General features: G+C 47.5%; 1 protein-coding gene and 1 long non-coding RNA gene across 2 annotated transcripts in view; one reads left to right on the top strand and one right to left on the bottom strand.

Annotated features, from left to right (window-relative positions):
- Positions 1-11083, top strand: part of LOC138567143 (transcription factor HES-1-like) — a 74812-nt gene extending 63729 nt beyond the window's left edge. Inside the window, exons 3-4 of the mRNA XM_069645074.1 lie at positions 1626-1707; positions 8460-11083. Coding sequence (XP_069501175.1) covers positions 1626-1707; positions 8460-9097 — 720 coding nt within the window. The 3' untranslated portion in view covers positions 9098-11083. The remainder of the gene's footprint in view (positions 1-1625; positions 1708-8459) is intronic.
- LOC138567150 (uncharacterized) overlaps positions 1-22533 on the bottom strand; it is a 445111-nt gene that overhangs the window by 377106 nt on the left and 45472 nt on the right. The window lies entirely within an intron of this gene.

The following is a 22533-nucleotide window of genomic DNA, read 5'->3' on the forward strand; positions in this document are numbered from 1 at the left end:
GCACCCATTGCATGGCACAGTCGCAAATGTGCAGAGACAATCATTCCCTTCACCTCTGGCATTAACACAAGTGGCACAGAGCCAAGCATTTCCTGCACCTATGACATGATATGACCACACATGTACAGAGAACAGTATTCCCTGCACGTCTGCCATGAACACAGCTAGCACAGATCCAGGCATGTCCTGTACCCATGACTTGGAATGACCGCACATGTTCAGAGAAAAGCATTCCCTTCATCTCTGGTATTAACACACCTGGTAGAGAGCCACGTATCCCCTGCACCAATGACATGGCATGACCACACATGTACAGAGGAAAGCCTTCCCTTCACCTCTGGCAATAACAACACTGGTAGAGAGCAACCTATTCCCTGCACCCATGACATGGCATGACCGCACATGTACAGAGGAAAGCATTCCCTATAACTCTGGCATTAACACACCTGGTAGATGTTTCCTGCACCCATGAAATGGTATGACCGTACATGTACAGAGAAAGCATCCCTACACCTCTGGCATTAGCACACCTAGTACAGATCCAAGCATTTTCTGCACCCATGACATGGCATGACCGCAGATATACAGGGAAAAGCATTCCCTTCACCTCTGACATTAACACATCTAGCACAAACCAAGGCATTTCTGGCATCCATTACGTGGCATGACCATACATGTACAGAAAGAAGCATTCCCTACACCTCTGGCATTAACACACCTAACACAGAGCCAAACATTTCCTGCAGGCATGACATGGCATGACCGCACATGCAGAGAGGAAAGCATTCTCTTCACCGCTGGCAATAACAAACCGGGTAGAGAGCCAAGTATTTTTCTGCACCCATGACATGGCATGACCGGACATGTGCAGAGAAATACATTCCCTACACCTCGGGCATTAATACATCTAGCACAGAGCCAAGCATTTCCTGCACCCATGACATGGCATGACTGCACATGTACAGAGAAAAGCATTCCCTTCACCTCGGGCATTAACACACATGGTACAGAGCCAAGCATTCCCTGTACCCATGACATGGCATGACCGCACATGTACAGAAAAAAGCATTCCCTTCACCTCTGGCATTATGACACCTAGCACAGAGCCAAACATTTCCTGCACCTATGACATGGCATGACTGCACATGTACAGAGAAAATCATTCCCTTTACCTCTGGCATTAACACACGTGGTACAGAGCCACGTATTTCCTGCACCAATGACATAGCATGACTGCACATCTACAGAGAAAAGCATTCCCTTCACCTCTGGCATTAACACACATGCTACAAAGCCACGTATTTCCTGCACCCATGACATAGCATGACTGCACATCTACAGAGAAAAGCATTCCCCACACCTCTGGCATTAACACACCTAGCACAGAGCTCATTCCCTACACCTCTATCCTGAATATAACTGGCACAGAGAAAAACCTTCGCTAACCCTCTAGCATTACAGAATGCCGTGCTTCCCTGAAATTCTTGCATGATCACTCTTGGCAAAGACAGGGTGCCACTGTCATCAGCAGACCTGGCACAGATTCAACCATTCCCTGTAGCAGATGCAATTGCTGGACTATGCACCAGATGCCAAGTGCCAATGTCTGACATTCTATTCTACAGCGCCCGAAACACAGCAAGCTGGACAAGGCTGACATCCTGGAGCTGACAGAGCGGCGCCTGCAGACCCTTCAGCATAGTACAGGTGAGATCATCCTCTGTGTACACCACAGGGAGACTGTGGACAAGCACACCACAATGAGACCGTGGCAAGGCGCATCACAGGAAGGCCATGGACAGAAGCATCACAGGGAGGCTTGGGCAAGCACACCGCAGGGAGACAGTGGACAAGCACAATACACGGAGACCATAGACAAGTGCACTACAGGGAGACTGTGGACAAGCACACCACAGGTGCACCGTGACCAAGCATATCACAATGAGACTGTGGCAAGGTGCATCACAGGAAGGCCATAGGCAAGCACATCTCAGGAAGGCCATGGAAAGAAACATCACACAAAGACAGTGAACAGGCACATTGTAGGGGTAGGCTATGGACAAGAGCACCACAGGGAGATCGTGGACAAGCACATCACAGGGAGACCGTGGACAAGCGCACCACAGGGAGACTGTGGACAAGCGCACTACAGGGAGACTGCAGAGTAGCACGCCACAAGTAGACTGTGGACAGGACACCAGAGGGAGACTGTGGATTAGCACCTCACAGGGTGACCGTGAACAAGCACACCACAGGGAGACCATTGACAAGATCACTGCAGGGAGACCGCGCACAAGCACACTACAGGGAGACCGTGAACAAGCACACTACACAGGGAGACCGTGGACAAGTACACTACAGGGAGACCATGGACAAGCACACTACAGGGAGACCGTGGACAAGCACACTACAGGGAGACCATGAACAAGCACACTACAGGGAGACCGTGAACAAGCACACTACAGGGAGACCATGAACAAGCACACTACAGGGAGACCATGAACAAGCACACTACAGGGAGACCGTGGACAAGCACACTACAGTGCGACTGTGGACAAGCACGCTACAGGGCGACTGTGGAGTAGCATGCCACAAGGAGACTGTGGACAAGCACATTAATAGTGGGAGGGGTTACCTTTATCATCGATGTTAAATTTGACAGGTGGCCATGCCCCCCATTTCTGGTTTTAGCACGCCCCTTTTCCTGCACCCCACCCCTTTGATAACAAGTTTATATACAGTTGGTATACATTTTATATGATATTGATCAGAACCCCAACATTTTTGATTGCCTCCCAACATTTTTTATATCTTTTTTAATAAAATGTAATATACATTTTTTATATAAAATATATATAAAATGTTTATTTTTAATATACAATTTTAATATAACATTTTAATATATACATTTTGATATCAAATTAATATACATTTTGATATACAATTCAATATACTTTTTGATAACGATGTAATGACCCCCAAAACATTTTGTACTCGCCTCCCAAAATTTTGATAGTTTTATATCAATGTATATAAGTGTTATATTAACTGAATATACATTCTATTTATAGTATAGATGATGTGATGATACTCCAGACATTTGAAGGCGTCTAAAAAGATGGCGGCATTGCCAAGCACACCACAGGGAGATCCTACAAAGCACAGAAACATTCATGGGAGACCCTCATAGGAACATCAAAGGCATGTTCTACACAGCACACGCACATTAGAGGGAGACCATGGGCAAGCACATAACAGGGAGACCATGGGCAAGCACATCACAGGGAGACCAAACAAAGTCACATCAAAGTGATACCTTGCATAGGACAGGCATATCACAGGGAAATCATTGGCGACACAGGATCATCACAGAGAGACTAGTGACAAGCATATCTCAGAGAGATTATTTGCAACACAGGCGCATCATGGGGAGACCCTCAAAGCACACACATATTAATGGCAGACCCTCACAGACACATAGCAGGCATGTTCTACACAGCACAATCACATTAGAGGGAGACCACGGACAGGGACATAACATGGAGACCCTTCATAGCCCAGGCACATTATACATTGGCCATACATCAGTTTATCGCCCGCTGCTTCAGTGCATCAGACCCAGTGGAGTGGGGGGGCATGACTGGCCAGAGTTGGACCCGAAGAGGCCAGATAGGATACGGTCTGCACTTGACTTGTCTGTGACTGTCTTGCTGCTAGGCCACCTGGTGAGCTTGTCATGCATTGTGCAGTTCCCCGTGCATTGCAGTGTCTCCATCTCTCTCCCCCTTTCCATCTCTCTGCTCACTCCCTCAATGGTGCTCTCCATTTCTCCTATTTACTCCAACTGCTACTCTATCACCTGTCCTACCTCTCTCTCGAAACCTGTAAGAAAAAACTTCAAAAAAGATCTCTTGATCTCCAGTCCAGGCCTGCCCATCATGACACCTACGCCAATGCTATTTTCAGGCACTGTCACAGACATCCTATTTGTCGCTCCCTCTTCAGACCTATGGTCTCCCAATATGGTCTCTGTCCTCTCCCCTTTCATAGCCCATTAATGGTGGCACCAGATGGGAAGTAATCTTGGCATGCTTCTCATCCTACAGGTGCATCAGTGATGTCCATCAGAATGCACTGTCATGGCCCAGGGTTCTCAAACTGACCTCTGCCTTCTTGATAGATGTCTTCCATCTCTCATCAACTTCCTCCCTTCTCCTGCCACTCTTCCATCTGGCATCCCTCTTGCGCCTTCTCCACCACCGACTGGCATGCCACATCCCTGCACCTTCCTCAGAAAACCTTCAAAAGTGGCAACCAGCTTCACCTAGCTACCCTCACCTCTCGCTCTGATGTTATGATATGATATGGCATTTGTAACACGCCTATACACAAACACTCCTCTGATATCTGTCTCCTTCTTGAAAACTTTGTCCTTGACCATCTCGCTCTCACTGAGACGTGGTTCACTGCTAGCTCTGTTACTGCCTTTGACACACTCCTCCCTGATGGCTACAAGATCCACTCTAAGCACTGGCCTAACCGGTCTGGAGGTAGAGTGGCCTTGATCCTCCCTGAATGGATGCCTGCTATCATTCCCACTCAGACCTACTCTTCCTTCAAATGCCTCATCTGCAGGCTTGGTGTCTTCAATCGTCTCGTTGACTCTTGCCACCATCTACAGGACCTCTAGTCTGGTCAACCTCTTCCTCTTGGAGCCCTCTGACCTCACCTCTTTTCCTCTTGCCTCCACCTCCAACCTTCTCCTCCTCAGAGACTTCAATATTCACCTCGACTGTTCCGCAGCCTCTGCGACTTTCTTTCCCTCACCATTCATCCCTCCGGTATGGCATACTCAGCCAGACATACCTTGGATGCCCTCATCTCAGCAGACATCCCCATCTCCAATCTTCTCACTACGCCTCCCTCCTGGTTTAACCATGCTCTCCTGTCCTCTCATCTAGATCTCTTAGCTCCCTGGCTAAGCCTCTGCCTGCACTGCCAGTCTCCTTCTCTGCCAAGAGTCAGTTGCTGCTTTTGCTGCCACTTTCATCCCCCCCTTCCACTCCTGCCACGGACACCCACACTGACTCTGGCCTTGCTAATCTTCACCTCACTATCACCAACACCCGGGACATCCTTGCCCCTGTCCTGAGGATCCACATGAAGTCTGCCTCCAAGCACAACACCTGGTAGGACTCTGATCTAGATTCTCTAAAACGCAAGTGCAGCGTTGCTGAGCGGAAGTGAGGGGTATCAGGCACATCCTCGGACAGACTGGCCCGCCGCCTGCTCCAAAGGCAATACAGACTCTCTATCCACTCGAAGAAGATGGCCCATATCCAAGCCTGCTTTTCTGAGGCCACTAACAACACAGGCAAACTGTTTAGAATCTGCAAGGAACTCGCCAATCCCACTGAAGTTTCCCCTTCTCCCCTGCCATCCTTGACCCTCTGTACTTCCCTGGCCTTCCACTTCTTAACAAAAACTCAGAACATCCTGTCCTCACTCTCTTCTACTCTCTCTTTCCTTTCTCCCTAGATCTCAGTCTTCCCTTGGCTCCCCTCTCCCCTTTCCTACTACTTGCCCATAGCACCGGATGTGGTCTCTAGACAAGTCCTCTCTATGAAAGTCTCCTCCAAACAGGTGCTCCCCTATTCCTCCAGAACTATCAAGGACATTGCATTAGCTGTGACTTATTTCTGTAATCACTTCTTTGCAACTAGCTCCTTCCTGCTACCTCTCAAGCCCTCTCTTGTGCATCCTCTCCTCAGAATGCCCTCTGCCCATGAAGGGGTTAATGGAGGAGTCAGCAAACTAGTGGAGAACCTGGTCATCTCCCAACTGACTCAACACACTGAATCTCTTGGTTGTCTCCACGACCAGCAGTCTGGCTTCAGAGCAGCCAGAGGCACGGAAACTGCTCTCCTGAACATCCGTGAAGACCTACTCTCTAACCCTGATTCCAACTCTCCGTCCATTCTAATCTCACTGGATATTTCCTCTGCCTTTGACATGATAAATCATGCCACCCCGACAAATCATCTCTTTGACACCCTTGGCATCATGGCCCTGATACTGGACTGGTTGACCTCATTCCTCTCTAACCAACCATCGCAGGTTCAACTGGGCCGGTTCTCTTCCCTATCACACTCTCCACCTGCGGCGGCCCTCAATGCTCTATCCTCTCGCTGTGGCTCTTCAACATCTACTGTGCCCCTTTGGCCCACCTGATCTCCTCCTTCTCTCCTTACTTCCAGTGTTATGCAGACAACACACAGCTCTCCTTCAAGCTTTCCTCTGCTGCCTCGTCTCCCTCCTCTCTCATCCCTGACTGTCTGACCGCTATTCAGTCATGGTGTGCTGCCAATGATCTATGACTTAAAGCCAGTAAACTTGAGATGCTTTGCATTGGGACAACATGTCCCTCCTTCCTTCCTGTGAGGCAAAAGACCTTGGTGTCCATTTCCACACCTTTCACCAGAAACTCAATGTCTCCAGAGCTCTGGTCCTCTCTAGGCTTGAATACTGCAACAGCCTCTTCCACAATCTTTTTTTATCCTTCCTTCGCACCCTTCAACTAATCCAGAATAGGACTATACGACTTATCCTTGGCCTCAAGTCCAGGGGCCGCATCTCTCCAACCCGAATATCCCTCTCCTGGCTCCCAGTTGCTGCTAGCATAACATCCAAGACCCTCTGCATCATCCGCAAGGCTTTCTGGGACCTGAGACCTCGCTGCATCCAACGCTCTCTCCCTAAATACCTCCCTGCCTCTCTCCCTAAATACCTCCCTGCTAGTGCCCTTCGGTTTTCTAGCACCAACTCTCTGCAGATCAAATGCTTCTCTAAGCAGAGAGTGGGGGCTAGAGCTGTCTCCTCTACTAGAACGTCTTTCAGGAATGGTCTCCTGGCCCTTCTTAGGCTTGAGCCGGATCTTCTTAAGTTCCGGAATCTCCTCAAGCCCTCCCTTTTCTCTTCTTCCTTCCCTCTCCTCCTCCCCTGCTAACACCTCCGTCTGCCGCAGTGACTGGCTGCCTGGTTCCCTCTGAGTTCTACAGAGCACCAGGACACCATGTCCGGTCCACCCCCCTCCTCGCACTTAGCATGTGGACCCTTACCCCCTGCACCCCTTGCAATCCCTGACACTTACCCCCCTGGACTTCCCTTTGGCCTTGGCCCTCGCCCCCCCTTTTCACTTGCACTCTCTCCTCTTTACACTGCACTTCCTCCCCACCCTAGCACTTCACATTTCGCGCAGACCAACACCACCCTCCCTCCCGCCCTCGCACCTCTTGTTACTGCACTTGCATGATCCGAATGTCACAAGACCTAGTGGGATCATTATTGTATCTCTCTTCATTTTTCCCTCCCCCAGCTTTTTTTGTCTTGTGGCGCCTGGACACACCATTTGTTTTATAGGCGCATTATAAATATCAATAATAAAAAAAAGAAATACCACAGGAACATCCCAGGGAGACTGACTGTGGACAGGCACACCACAGGGATGCCCTGCATCACACAGGGAAATCATTCGCAAGGCAGGATAATCAGAGGGAGACCATGGGCAAGCACATCACAGGCAGGGCCTACACAGCACAAGTACATTAGAGGGAGAGAAGGGACAGCGACTTGGATACCCTTCACAGCCCAGGCATATTATACGTTGGCCATACATCAAGGTAACCTCTCATACCACAGGCACATTACAGGGAGGCCCTGCATAGAACAGGCACATCACAAGGAGATAATTCACAACACAGGCACATAAACAATTCATGTGCAGGAGAGACACACAGAGAACCTTCACAGGCATATACTTGTGCTAAATGTCTACTCCAAGCAACATCATTTACCAACCCTTTTTTTAGGATACAATATTGTATGTAGGTCAGCTCAAAAGTACATGCTCAAGTGCAAAAGACACCACAGAGCCACACACCCACACAGACCCACATGTAAAGCATCAACACTTGAAAAGAGATTCTGATGCTGCACCCTCCTATCAGAACCAGATAAACATACCCATGGCAACTGACATCTCCTGCGAAAGGTTCCTCACCTGGACAGATATCTGTAGCATTTCAGGGCCGTGCACCCGCTTTAGTGCGCAGGTAGAAGCAAACAGCTGCTTAGATTTACTGACATTGATTTAGCACCTAGAAAGACAGCAGAGGGGTTGAGGCGACACAGCTCCATTCTTACACAGTCATTACTGCAGCATATGGACTGCTGTCTACTACGATGGAGGGTGTACAATGCAGGCAGATCACTCTCTCTCCTCTTATGAAGACACATGTAATCAATGGTCTGTGGTAGCTGGATAGCCATTGCAGTGCCTAATACCTTCAGTCTTATATACACAAATAACCAAGCACAAGAAATCCAGTACATTCGAAGTTGTTTAACAACCAACCATATCCAAACTGTCCTTTCTGATCACCACTTATTTCTGTCTACAGCTCCAGTGCATCCAGATGATCCTGAATTCAACATGTTCCAATGTGGATTCAAAGAATGCATTAAAGAGATGTCCGTATTCCTGTCGTCACACAATGCCTTCCACCCAGGTATTGGCCATGCACTGCTGGATTACCTTGCTAGCTGCACCACTGTGTTGGACTCACCATCAGCTGCTTCTCCAGGCACTGCCAGACTGCAGGATCATATGCCAGCTGGTGATACCATTGCAGCAACCAGAAGACAGTCAACGTACAGTCCACTAGAAAGTATTGCTCTAGCAAGTTCTGTAAACATGATAACAACGCCGGACTATGTTCCCATATACTACCACCCTTTATTCCACATCCGTTCACCTACAATTTCTTTCACTGAGCAGGACACAAAACATCCCACTACTGACACCATCATGGACAACAAATCCATCCACCCTCAGGCCTCCTCTTCACCATCAGGAGGGTTTGCTATGTTTGTTCCAACTCGTGGCACGCCGTTACCCTTGAGTTACTCCAACAGAAATGCTCACCAGACTCTTTCCGGAGAGAACTCCATGCTTTACGCTTCTGCCATCTGCAAGCCCAAATTTCCATCAGGTTGCACTGAGGTATTTTCTGCAGAATGCCTTTGGCGGCCGTGGTGAGGACTGTTGTGCAGACCTACAGGTCTTCTTTTGTTCAAATGTCCTCCTAGAAGGAGGCCATTTTAAGGAGCACAAGGGGCATTGAGCAGGAAGGATCTTTGCTTTGAAATGAGTGGTTTATGTGCCGGAGACAATTCACAGCCAGCAGCATTGTGATGGGCAGACAAGATCCTAATGGGAATTCTCTTTATTTTAACTCCACGTCAATCCCACACTGGGCACCTGGATTCCACGATGGAAAGGACCATCTCATATCTCACCCACTTTTAAATGAATTGTCTTTACACACTTTGTTGATGATCCCAAATGACATGTAAATAGGTGTGTATCTGCTAGACTGGTGGGCAGTGCTTAATTTGAGGGGGTGTCGCCAGGGTTCTGCCCTGGCACTTATTTGTGCATTTGTAAATCACACTTCCATCAACCACACTAAGCCGGTGGGAGTTTCAGCTTTAACTCCCATATATGGTGCCAGCATGGGGAGCAGCCATGGGTGGTGGCAACAGTGGGTGGTGACCTGCCCATCCTGACGCGTCATGAGCGTGTTAGAAAATATTGTGCCCTGGTCCTTATTTTTATTTTTAACAAATTAAGCACTGCTGGTGGGGTATGTCTCGGCTGCTGCAGGGGCACACAGGGCCATAACAGGGATAGAAGCACTATTTTCAGAAAGCTGGACGCAGAAAGGGCCGGTTTCTAAGTGGTCTACCATTTTAGACAAATGACTTTTTTTAGCCCACTATTAGGTGGGTTACTCAGTGTACTGAGGGTGTTTCTAAGAAGGTGCTGCAGCAAAGGATTAGCATTAGCCAACCACAAAGGCAATGATGGCCACTTCTCATCAAACAGTGTGGGACGTAGAAAGTGGCATGTGTGATCTGCTAGCTTTGTCATTGTTGTCGCAGGACGTGGATTGTTAATTGTGGTCTCTTCTTGCACAGAAGATTGAGTTGGGATTTGCATTTCAATCCTGATAAACAGCACAGGTTTTTAGCCAGATAGTAATTTTATACTATAGATCGTGCATGATATGTTTAAATGGCCCTTCGCCCAATCCCTGTATACAGAGAAATTTATAACACAATAGTTACTCATATGTGTCTGTGTTCAATGACTCACAATCCTCGATCGATTTGGTAAGAAAGGTGAGAAGACCTCTTCCAAGCACTGAGTAACCATGTGTGACATTAGGGATTAGAGTGCATGATGTAGTTGTGTATGGCATTCATGCAATGAAAACTTGACTGGGATGTAGCAGAGCGCTGCTACAAATGAAAATATGAGGTTTACAAGATGGACGATATGTACCAAAGATGAAGAGATGGCATCTGCATGTTTAGGGTGCGGAGCGCGACCGAGTGGAGCCCCCTGATAATGTTACACCCTAAGAAAAACGAATGAAGCCATTCTAAATCAATGTTAAACTGGCGTGACTAATATAGGGCAGAACTGTTCGCTGGACCATAAAGACATTGGGGGGACATGGTCATGCTCTAGTGAGGTTACGTGGCACTTTATGATCTGTGCAGGATCTTAGATGATGCTTGTACATATTTGTGTTGTGGGTGAGGGGAAAGGTGCTCTTTAAATTCAGGAGTTTCGTGTACAATACCAGCTGAGCCATATGGCTAACGGGCTGAAGAACTCAGAGAACAAGAGTTATGTGCAATGGACGGATATTAGCACTTAGCCTGAGGTGCTCCTCCTGGTTCCCCTTAGCACTTCCCTCTTGGGCCCTCCACCAGCACTTGTCCACTCCTCTGCTCCTCTCTTAAATCCCCCCCTGCACCGCTCATTACTGCATTTTCACATCCGAATCCCACAAGGCCTAGTAGGACTACGACTGTACATTTATTATTATTGCTTTTTGTCTCTTGCCACTGTTGTTATCTCCCCTGTTCCCTTCCCATTTAGCCTTGGGGCGCTTTGAAACCTAATTCTGTTGTATAAAGCGCCTTACAAATGATCAATAAATAAATAAAATGCTTTGTACCTCTGGGTGTGGTGTGATGGCAAACCTGGGCTATTGCAAAACTGGGAGATCCTCCAACAGACCACTTCCTCCGAGAGTCTGATAGGCAGGAGACACATGGACCCAGGATACTAGACTTTCCAGTGGAAGCGCAGTGACTGCACCCTCTGTAAGAAGCCCATTTGGACCTAAATTTGTTTTTAGACTCCCCCCAGGCCCTCCGCTCCCCCTGCTGCCGTCCTTCTCCTACCTCTAAACCATCTTCCCGATTGCCTCCCTCCCGCCTCCCGACCTGCCTACCCCAGCTCTGATAGGCCGTTCCCATCCAGTGCCAAGGGCCTAGCTTCCCGCTCGCCTGCACCGGCTCCACTTTCCAGTGGAAGCGCGGTGAGTGCACCCTCTGCAAGAAGCCCATTTGGACCTAAATTTGTTTTTAGACCCCCCCAGGCCCTCCGCTCCCCCTGCTGCCATCCTTCTCCTACCTCTACACCCTCTTCCTGATTGACTCCCGCCCGCCTCCCGACCAGCCTACCCCCACTCTGATAGGCCTCTCGACCTTCATCACCGGTCCTCCCAGGGCAGCCCTCTGCCCGGCAGCCCCATTGGCTAAGGGCCCCAAGGACAAGGGCGGCTCCAACTGAGGTGGCTCCAAGAAGTGTCAGCAGGTGTCCGCAGGGGAAGCCAGTGGCTAGCCGTCAACCATCAACTACAAGGACGTGTAAGGTAGGAGTTGCCCGGGGGCTAGGAGTAGAGCAACCACTCTACACTAGACTCCAAGCCACTTAGGAAACCCATATTACGTTGACTGCCCCACACTACATCTCTCACCCTCTTCCTCCAACGTAGTCAAAATTCAAACATTGTTTAATATTGGATTTATGTGGCCAGTTCGGACCGGACCTCCACCTTCTGGCCGAACACACAGCATGATATGTAGATTGCATTGATAGGCCTCTCTTCCACTATACAGGTCTCTCAATTCTAGCTGGGGTTCTGTCTCCTACTGCACTGTGTGATATGTAGATTGCATTGATAGGCCTCTCTCCCACTATACAGGTCTCTCAAATCTAGCTGGAGTTCTGTCTCCTACTGCACTGTGTGATATGTATATTGCATTGATAGGGCTCTCTCCCACTATACAGGTCTCTCAAATCTAGCTGGGGTTCTGTCTCCTACTGCACTGTGTGATATGTAGATTGCATTGATAAGCCTCTCTCCCACTATACAGGTCTCTCAAATCTACCTGGGCCCAGCGGGGGCTCTGTCTCCTACTGCACTGTGTGATGTATAGATTGCTTTGATGGACCTCTCTCCCACTATGCAGGTCTCTGGGGGCTAGCTCGGGTTCGGTCTCTTATTGCACTGTGTGATGTGTAGATTGCATTGATAGACCTCTCTCCCACTATACAGGTCTTTCAAATCTAGCTGGGGTTCTGTCTCCTACTGCACTGTGTGATATGAAGATTGCATTGATAGGCCTCTCTCCCACTATACAGGTCTCTCAAACCCAGCAGGGGTTCTGTCTCCTAATGCACTGCATGATATGTAGATTGCATTGATGGGCCTCAAAACTGCATTGTATGATATTTAGCTTGCATTGAGTAGCCTGCTCCTACTGTACAGATCTCTCAAGTCTAGCTGGGGTTCTGTCTCCTATTGCACTACTTGAAATCGGACTGCATTGATAGGCGCCTCCACCACTAGGTCTCCACAATTTCACTAATCAACTCACCCCAAAGTGAAACAGATCCCACCAGTAAACTACTGAAGTGCCACTCCGATTAGGGGCTCACGCCTCATAAGGCGTATATCCTAGCTGCAACCTCCAAGCCACTTTCCAACTAGTAGATATCCTTCTCAAACCCACATAGCTAGCTCACCGCATTGAACCACGTCCAAGGAGAGGGTCACTAAAGTGAGACTCCGATAACACCAACTATATAACTGCCTGTTACAACTCTCCAGCTGGGTTCTGTTGTTTTACTTTCCCGTGTGCCAATGCCCGCGGGTTTGCCCGGATTGGGTACACGTAACATGGAGGAAACAGGAACTGCGAGCAACACGCCAGTGTTTTTCGCCTCCCATGTCGCGCGAGTAGCCATGCCCCGACTTCCGGAAACAAATATCCGGCTACCCGGACTACGGAACAATGCGTTGCTTCTCTATTCAGAGTCGCGCTGCGCATCGTAAGTTCGCTAACTTCTACTACCTTGAATCTTTATCAGCGCAGAGCTAGCAAAGACCCTTTCCACTTCTCATCCTTAATCATTACTTTTCCCCTCGTACTCTGGGAAACTGAAGGAAGCTATTTTCTACCGTCTGCAACCTTCCCAGCCGCCATTGGTGTGTAGGCATACTTAGTTAGAGTTTGTTTCCTCACACGTTCTTTTCAGCACGTGTTTATTGTCTGATTGTTCTCTATTCAAAATATTAGGACCCAACCTTACAGATCCTCTTCTGTCTTCGAGTCCAAAACTCATAACCTGCTACCCGCTATCTATTCTTTGGTCAACTGCTTTTTGGTAGGTTTTATTCCTCTACTTATTTAACGTTCTTTTCTCATTTCGGCAGTATCAAAGTACTTTAGGCCACATCATTATTCCTCCTATGCTCCATTAGGCTCTCGTCCAGCATCTACCATCAGATAGAACAATACAGATCTAGAAGTGATTAGTCTTGTCAGGGTAAGCCCCTTTCTTTTCCCTATGACTTTCAACATATCCTTAGTTACCTTATATCCGTACTTATCACCTTTACTTACTCTGTTATTATTAGAATTCTTCACGAGAGGATTCCACTAAAAAGACACCCGTGTATTCCATCAACAGCTGCCTGCAGGAATCCACGAACCCCAGCAGCCCATCGCAGGGTTTTTCCCCTTTTGGGGTTTTCCCCGGAGACTCCACTTCTGCTTAGCCTTTTGGCTGGGTGGAGGAGGGGTTTCTAGGTGATACACTCCTTCTTCTCTTACAACACTACCGATCAGCATAGAGGTTGGTGTTATTTACAATTACCGAGAGACATATATTATTTGAAGTGCTTAATTATTATAAATCATAACAGTACGCAACGCCTGTAGACCAAGGTATCTTTTTTGTCCCCATCCCCTCTCAAGACAGTCAAAACAGCAAACAAATCGAGTCGGCAACATCAGCCTGAATACCACCCAAAGACAAAGCCCAAACCAGTAGCGGACAGCCCATATCCACTACTACACCACAAGACACCCTGACCAAAGCCGATTCCAGCTGGACATCACCAAACAAAAACTAAACACCTCTCAATCTTATAATGCCGCGCAAACGTCCCATTTCTAGGGTAAGAACAAGAGAAGAAAAAAGAACAAACACTCCGGAACAGCAACAAGAAAAGACCACTACAGAACACACCCCCACAGACAGGAACAAAAATAGAACCAGCAGTGAGAGAAGAGAAAAATCCCTCTACTTAACGCCATACCTCGCTGACAACTGGTCACTACAGAAAATCAACCCAACGCTGGAAGCAGCAACACCAACCAACCTAACACAAGCACACAGAAGAAGAAGGATGAATGACACAACAAACAACAAATACACGACCAATGCCATAACACCCTACATCATCAAAGCAAGAGGAACTTCCAATCGACAACCGCAACTCCTGGAAGACGAACCCGATGAAGAAAAAAACCCAAGACAGAACCTAGAGGAACTCTTCGAAAACGCTGACACCCCGAAGCCTATAGCGCAACAAGAGATCGACCAAGAAGGAATCCTCAACACTGTTCAGAAGACGACCTCAACAAGAAAGTCCAAACCAAATAATGCCTCCAAACTCCACTGCAATCTAATAAACACAAGATCCATGTCAAAACACTCAACGGAGATCTTCGATCTACTCAACGACAACGGAATTGACATCCTGTTCGTCACAGAAACATGGCTGGACGACAACTACAAAATCACACTCCAAGGCTGCCTTCCAACTGACTTCAAATGCCTTCAAATAAACAGAAAAAACAAAAAAGGAGGAGGCATCGCAATAGCATTCAAAGAACACCTAAGAATAAAAACGGATGAACCACTCAACATCCTCAACTGCGAAACAATGGTAGTACACCTAACAACGAGCCCAAAAACCAACATCACTTTCATCCTGATGTATACACCCAACATATGATGCAACCTTCATCAACAACCTCATAGAAGCCATCACCAAACTAGCCATCAACCACGAACACCTAATCATCCTGGGGGACTTCAACATCTGGTTTGAAGACAATCACGCTAACTCCCATAACTCACTGACTGAACAGCTCGCTACCATGAAACTACGACAACTAGTCAAAGGGGCAACGCACTCGGCAGGACACACCCTCGATGCAATTTTCGCCAATGAAAAACTCATCACCACGGCACCCCCAATACAAATACTGTGGAGCAACCACCTCATCATTCAATTTGTGATCACTATGCCTACCCAAGTGTACATCCAACCTCATAAGCTCACAACCACCACAAAAAGAAACTGGAAACACGTCAAAGAAAGCAACCTATTCGAAGAACTGGAACTAACCAAACCCTCAATTACAGAACTAGATCTATCTGACCTAGACAGGAAAGCGGAACGACTACACAAATGGATTGCAGATACAATAGATAAGATCGCACCAGAAAAACCATTCACCCCATCAAAAAAAAGAGCAATGGCAAAATGGTTCACGCCATTATTAAACACCATGAAAAAGGAAAACAAAAAACTGGAATGGAGGAAAGAATACAACCCAGACAAAAACCGCTATTCCAAAAACAAATCCGCGCATACAAGAAGGAAATTTAAAAGGCGAAGAGAAGGCATTATGATGACTGAATCTCCAATGCCATCAACACACAAAAAGAAATGTTTAACATCATTAAAGAGATGAGAAACCCACCAGGCTGCGATAATGCCCCAAACCCCTATGAGAAACTATGCAATGACCTGGCAGATCACTTCAAGAAAAAAATCTATGACATCCGAGAAACCATACAAAAGAGACCAACCAACCACAACATACAACCAAACGACGAACCAAACACAGAACCACATCACCAACTCAAAAATGATCCTGATATATCAGCAGAGGCATTCGCAATGCTGGTAAAACGCAGCAAGAAAGCTGGATCACCCATGGATCCTTGTCCCCCGGACAGCTACAAATCAATCCCCGCACAAGGAACGCCAGCAGAATATTGCATAAACTTTCTAAATCTATCATTAGCAGCAGGGTCCGTACCAAGGATCTTCAAAAAAGCATATATCAAGGCACTTCTAAAAAACACCAGTGGCGACGTAGAAGACCACTCCAACTATAGGCCGATCTCAAACATTCCCTACCCGGCAAAACTCCTGGGAACCTACGTTTATAAACTTACCCAAGAACACGTAGAAAAACACCACCTGCTAGAACAAGCTCAAGTCGGCTTCAGACTAGCAAGAGGAACCGAAACTGCACTACTATCCATCTGGGATGACCTAAAAATGAACACAGACTCAAACACAACCTCAGCCCTTATTCTGCTAGACCTCTCTGCAGCCTTTGACACAGTTAGCCATGACACCCTGACCAAAAAACTAGAAGACATAGGCATAACAGACACAGCACTACTCTGGACTAAATCATTCCTAACAGACAGAACAGAGACCGTATGGATTAAACCCTTCACATCCACTCCAAGAGTTAACGACTGCAGCGTGCCACAAGGATCCTCACTTTCGCCACTATACTTCAACATCTACCAGACTCCGGTCATCAGAATCTTCAAAAAATACAACATTACTTGCTACAACTACGCTGATGATACTCAAATCATCTACAAAATCAAAGACACCGAAGCAGATCATTCAGCTCTAATCGACTGTCTGAAAGAAGTCCTCAACTGGATGAATGCCAACAACCTGAAAAGAAAATCATCCCAGGAAAGACAGAAATCATGATCATATCCATAGACCAAGCGAACGAAACCGCCATCCCGTGGCCAACGGAAATGGGAACCACACCGACACCATCTAAGGTAGTAAAAAATCTGGGAGTCCTGATGGACAACACCCTAACCTTAGAACCACAAATAAATGCAACAGTGAAGAAATGTTTTTTCCTCCTCCGCGTGGCAAGAAGAATCCCACCTTTCCTCTCTTTTACGCACAAAACACTCACTATCATCGCCCTCATCATGTCAAAAATCATCTATGCAAACAGCTTCTACCTCGGAATACCCGAATACCTCCTGAAGAAACTTCAACGGATCCAAAATGCAGCAGCCAGAATACTCCTCAAACTATCCAGAAGAGACCACATCACTCCTGCCCTAAAAACACTACACTGGCTCCCAGTAAAACATTGCATTACCTTCAAAACTATGTGCATAACGCACAGGGCAATCAATGGACAAGGAGCAGAATTCCTACAAAAAAAAATAATCTACAAACCGAGACCCCTCCGATCCAGCAACGAAATCTGCTTAGAACTAAAACCGTTCCTTAAGAAAAAATTTGGAGGCACCTCCTTCTACCACTTAGCCGCAAAAAACTGGAAATAAGAAACACTGGAGATCACCAGAAATTTAGGAAATTACTAAAAACCTGGCCCTTCAACACCATAGACACAAACTGAAAACCGAAACAGAGAAAAAGGATGACTAAACTGAAAAGGACACTGATAGCCCTAGACCTGACAGGGAAGCTCCCTCAGCACAGCGACGGGTGACACCAGATAGACTGAAACACAGTTGCCTCCCAGAAACTGAGTCAACTACCCCAGCCAATCCCACCTAACATCGTCACCCCCACCCCATAACAGCTACCAGGCACCAAAGTATTAATTCAATTGTGGAGATACAGGCATTCACCGCACGAGCTGAATGGTGGACATTGGCAGGCACACTGACCACAGGAGTAGGAAGAGAGGACAGGTGGGGTTGAGAGGGAGGCAGCTGGAGTTGGGGGCCAGATGTGAAAGGGACCTTGAACGCTAGATGGGCCCAGTTCAGGACAGAGGTGCAGCAGGGGAGACTATGCAAGCACAGCGCCTCAATTCAAGATAGAGATGGCAACTTATCTATTACACTAATGATTTCCCCCTCTGCACACACCTCTCGAACTCCAAACCAAACACAAACACAAACACAAATCTTCAGCACAACAAACCGCACAAACTTCACTACATTGCAACAACAAAACAAAAACACACATAGACTTGCACAAACACCCCAAGCCCAGCCAACGGACCCACCGGGCTGAGGCCGCCAACAGCACATCACTGCTCTTTTGCCCTTTCCCTGCTTCCAACCGCTAACTCACCCTCCCTCCCTCTTTCAGAGCCGCCAGTGTGCCAGGGGACCACTCCGGTGGTGATAGTGCGCGGTACAAATGTCCTTTAACATTAACATAACCCAGGATACTAGTAAAGCAATCACAGTCTCACACTTCTTAAGAAATCCTTGATTGACTATTTTTGTGATCCCACAGCAGCCATTTCCATCCCACAGTGCAACATCATCTTCATAGTGACCTCGCAATCGAGGTGGCAACGGAATCCGCTCCTAACACTGGCTCTCGCCCGACACACTGCGACCTCCCCCCGACCAGCACCAACGCAAACCTTCAAGAACTTTTCTCTCACCACCATTACCTCTGACAAACCAAAACAGCAAGATCTACCTAAACATCATGACAAACCTTCAGGCTAGTAATAATTAGACACACACACACACACACATCCCTTTTAAGCCAGCCCCTTGGCCATGATCTACCTAGGGAACAGCTATTCACTTTACCGGCAGCAATATATCAGACTAGACCCTCTCAACCAAATTGTGAAACGTAACATTGACAAACAAGAACTGCAAATGATGGAAACAGTCACACCCAAGCATTCGGCATGAAAGGAACTGCACACAAATAAAAGATGTATGTAGAAAAGAAGTCCTGCCACACTTCATAGTCCAGCACAGACCTCACTCGTTCCTAAACATGAGAAATAAATCTCCCTCCCCAAAGGAGAGATTCATAAATCTCCCTACCAGCCTCTTCCTCAACCTGCCTCTTTCCTCCCTTCGCCCCCTTCAACTAATCCAGAATAGGACTGCAAGATGTATCCTTGGCCTCAAGCCCAGGCACTGTATCTCCCCAGCCCTAAAAACTCTCCAGTGGCTCCCGGTGACTGCATGGATCCCATTCAAGACCCTTTGCATGATCCACAAGGCTGCCTGGGGCCTAGGACGTCTTTACATCCAGCTTTCCCTCCCTAAATACTTCCTGGCCAGAGTCCTTCTGGTCTTCTGGCTCCAACTCTCTGCAAGTCAAACGCTTCTGCAAGCAGAGAGTGGGAGGTAGATCCCTTTCATCGGCTGGTTTCTCCCTCTTGAACAGCCTTCCTCCCCCCCTCAGACTTGAGCCGGATCACCTTAAGTTCCGGAAACGTCTCAAGACTTTCCTTTTCTACTCTTCCTTCCCTCTCCCCCTCCCTTGCTAACTCTCCATCTGCCGCTATAACTGGGGCCTGGTGCCTTCAGAGTCATACAGGGGCCAGACCACCCACCACTAGCCCCCACAGCATCCCCTACCAGCACTTGGCCTCGGGCTCGCTTCCCCGGACTAGCCCAAGTTGTTCCTCCCTGTCCACCACACTCATCCTCCATTCCCCCCTTTCCCCTGGCACTTGCCGCCTTGGCCCGCCCAGCACTTGCCCGCCCCCACCCTGGGGGTACCCCACTCCTGCACCTCGCCCTCTGCCCCCTCCCTCTTGCACTTACCACCTTGTCATGTACTTGCACGGTAGGATTGTCACAAGGCAATATAACCCTTTTTGTTGTTCTACTACTTTTTTGATTCCCATGCCCTCCCTCCCCCATCTTGTCTTATGGTGCCTGGAAACACCTGTGTATAGGCACCATACAAATGTCCAGTAAACAAAAATAAATAAAAATAAAGCCAAGCAATATGTAGGCATTGTCTACGAAGCTAAGAACAGGAGATCTCTCTTCATCGCAGAGCGAGACAAGCACTAATGGAGCGAATCAATGATGCTAATCGTTTCCCCACCTCTGCTGGTCTCACAATCACCCAAACAACCGCTTAGCCACCCTCTAAGACGACGTAATCCTACCCGCCTCTTGATTATCAAAGCCCATGCCCACCAATTCCATTGTCATTGTGCCTGCTGCCCTATTGCCCCCTTCATTCTAAAAATCCCCTATTCTTCCCGCAGGGTGATTCAAGGGTCGGGAATTGCAAGGCATGTGTGATTGTGGGTACCCTGGCCAGTGTTCAAGTGCAATCTCTCAGATTTGAAACTAGGTTCTTAGAAACATCAGATCTACCCGTTGTTCTGGTGACTTGTCCATCTGCGGGCTTAGCTGTTCTAGGCCACCATGTTCATATTCCATAGCTTCAACCTTCAATATGCCTTTTCCATATCTTCATGAAGCAGAGTAGGGCTCGGCGATGCCTGAAACTCACTGATCCTTCAAATGGCCGTCTGGAGTATAGCCCTGCCAGTCATTGAAGCTTCCTGAATGCTGAAGGGCATACCAGCCAAAACTAACAGAAATGCATACACATCTCTGGGTGAGACTTCCAGGGAAAGAGGTGCAGGAGATCCTAGAACCATTAAAGGGTCATTATCAATGTTGTGCCATAATGCACATCAAATGTTCTCTGCATTTTAAAAGCCCTTAGCAGAGGAAACAGCTACAGTATTTAGGCTGTATCCCAGGCCTGGCCACACAGGCAACAAAGGTCAAAATATCACACAGTGTGTATGATATCTCATTGATTCCTAAAAGTGCACATTCACATCTGCGGTCAATGACATTGCACCTAGCAAGACCATGAATGACCAGCAAATGGACCATGAACGCTGCTAGCCACAGGAACTGTACTCCCCATCACAGCAAGTAAGGCATGCAGAGAAACCGTGGAGGAAAGATCAAACACAGCAAGTAAGGCAAGCAGAGAGACCGTGGAGGAAAGATCAAACATAGCAAGTAAGGCAAGCAGAGAGACCGTGGAGGAAAGATCAAACACAGCAAGGAAGGCAAGCAGAGAGACCGCGGAGGAAAGATCAAACACAGCAAGTAAGGCAAGCGGAGAGACCATGGAGGAAAGATCAATCACAGCAAGTAAGGCAAGCATAGAGACCGTGGAGGAAAGATCAAACACAGCAAGTAAGGCAAGCAGAGAGACCGTGGAGGAAAGATCAATCACAGCAAGTAAGGATATATTCCAATGGAGGAGGACTGTGAAATCAAAAAAAAAGCCTTTGAAAATAAAACTCAAAAAGCCAGAGAAGCCATCATTCTGGCCAGAAAAAACTGTTAAGGATTTTCATCTTCCCAAAGAGGCCAAGTTACAGCCCTATGAACTGGAGAACTTTAACTTTCAACCAATTTCCGAGGCTGCCATGGTGAAGGTGCTAGCCAAAATGAAACCATCCTCTTGCACCGAAAACCTAATCCCCCCCAAAATTATCGTGGACAACAAAGAACTGTTTGCCCCAGTGCTATCCAAGATAATCAACGCATCCTTCCATGATGGTAAGATTCCCACAGCCATAAAAAAGGTGACCATCAAACCACTGTTAAAGAAACCAGGCCTGGATCCCAAAGACCCCAATAACATGCACCCCATCACTAACACCAATTTTGTACTAAAAATCATGGACAAAATCGCCACAGGACAATTGCAGGCACATGTGGAAGCCAACAATATCCTGCATGAGCAACAGTCGGGTTTCCGTGCTGCCCACAGCACGGAAACTGCAATGTTGGATCTCCAAACACGCTTGCTTTCTATAGTAGACAAGGGCAAAACAGGGATCCTAATGCTCTTGGATCTAAGTGCTGCCTTTGACCTTGTTGATCACACCTTGTTACAACAAGTCCTGGAGAAAACAGCGGGATGTTCCAAGGCAGCCTTGGCATGGTTAGTATCCTTCCTTACAGACCGTGTAGCCAGAATACACTGGGAAGAGAAGTTCTCATCACCCACCCCTATAAGTACAGGTGTACCACAGGGCGCTAGTATCTCCCCTCTGCTCTTCAACCTTTTCATGAAATATCTATGTGTACTCTTAGAATCCATTGGCGTTCATTTTACTAATTACACCGATGATACACAGTTAGTGTTTGAGCTTGAGGGAGAATACCAACTAGATAAGGAAAAGATTATAACCATCTACAATCTGATAGACAAATGGATGGAAGATAATTGGATGTGCTTGAACAGTAAAAAAACTGAGCTTATGATTTTCGGCTCTGGTCAAGCAAGGGCTAAGCTCGGCCAAGAATATGAAGAGTTTACCATTAAAGACTCTTGCAGTAAGGTGGTCCCCCATGTCAAAACACTTGGGATGATGCTGGAGGCGTCCTTGGGATCAGAATCCCAGGCAAACTACCTTCATAAAAACAACACATACTATATTAGGCTATTGAGAGCTATATGC

Source organism: Ambystoma mexicanum, chromosome 1p (assembly GCF_040938575.1).
Source record: "Ambystoma mexicanum isolate Mex_15411 chromosome 1p, UKY_AmexF1_1, whole genome shotgun sequence".
NCBI classification, from domain to species: domain Eukaryota; kingdom Metazoa; phylum Chordata; class Amphibia; order Caudata; family Ambystomatidae; genus Ambystoma; species Ambystoma mexicanum.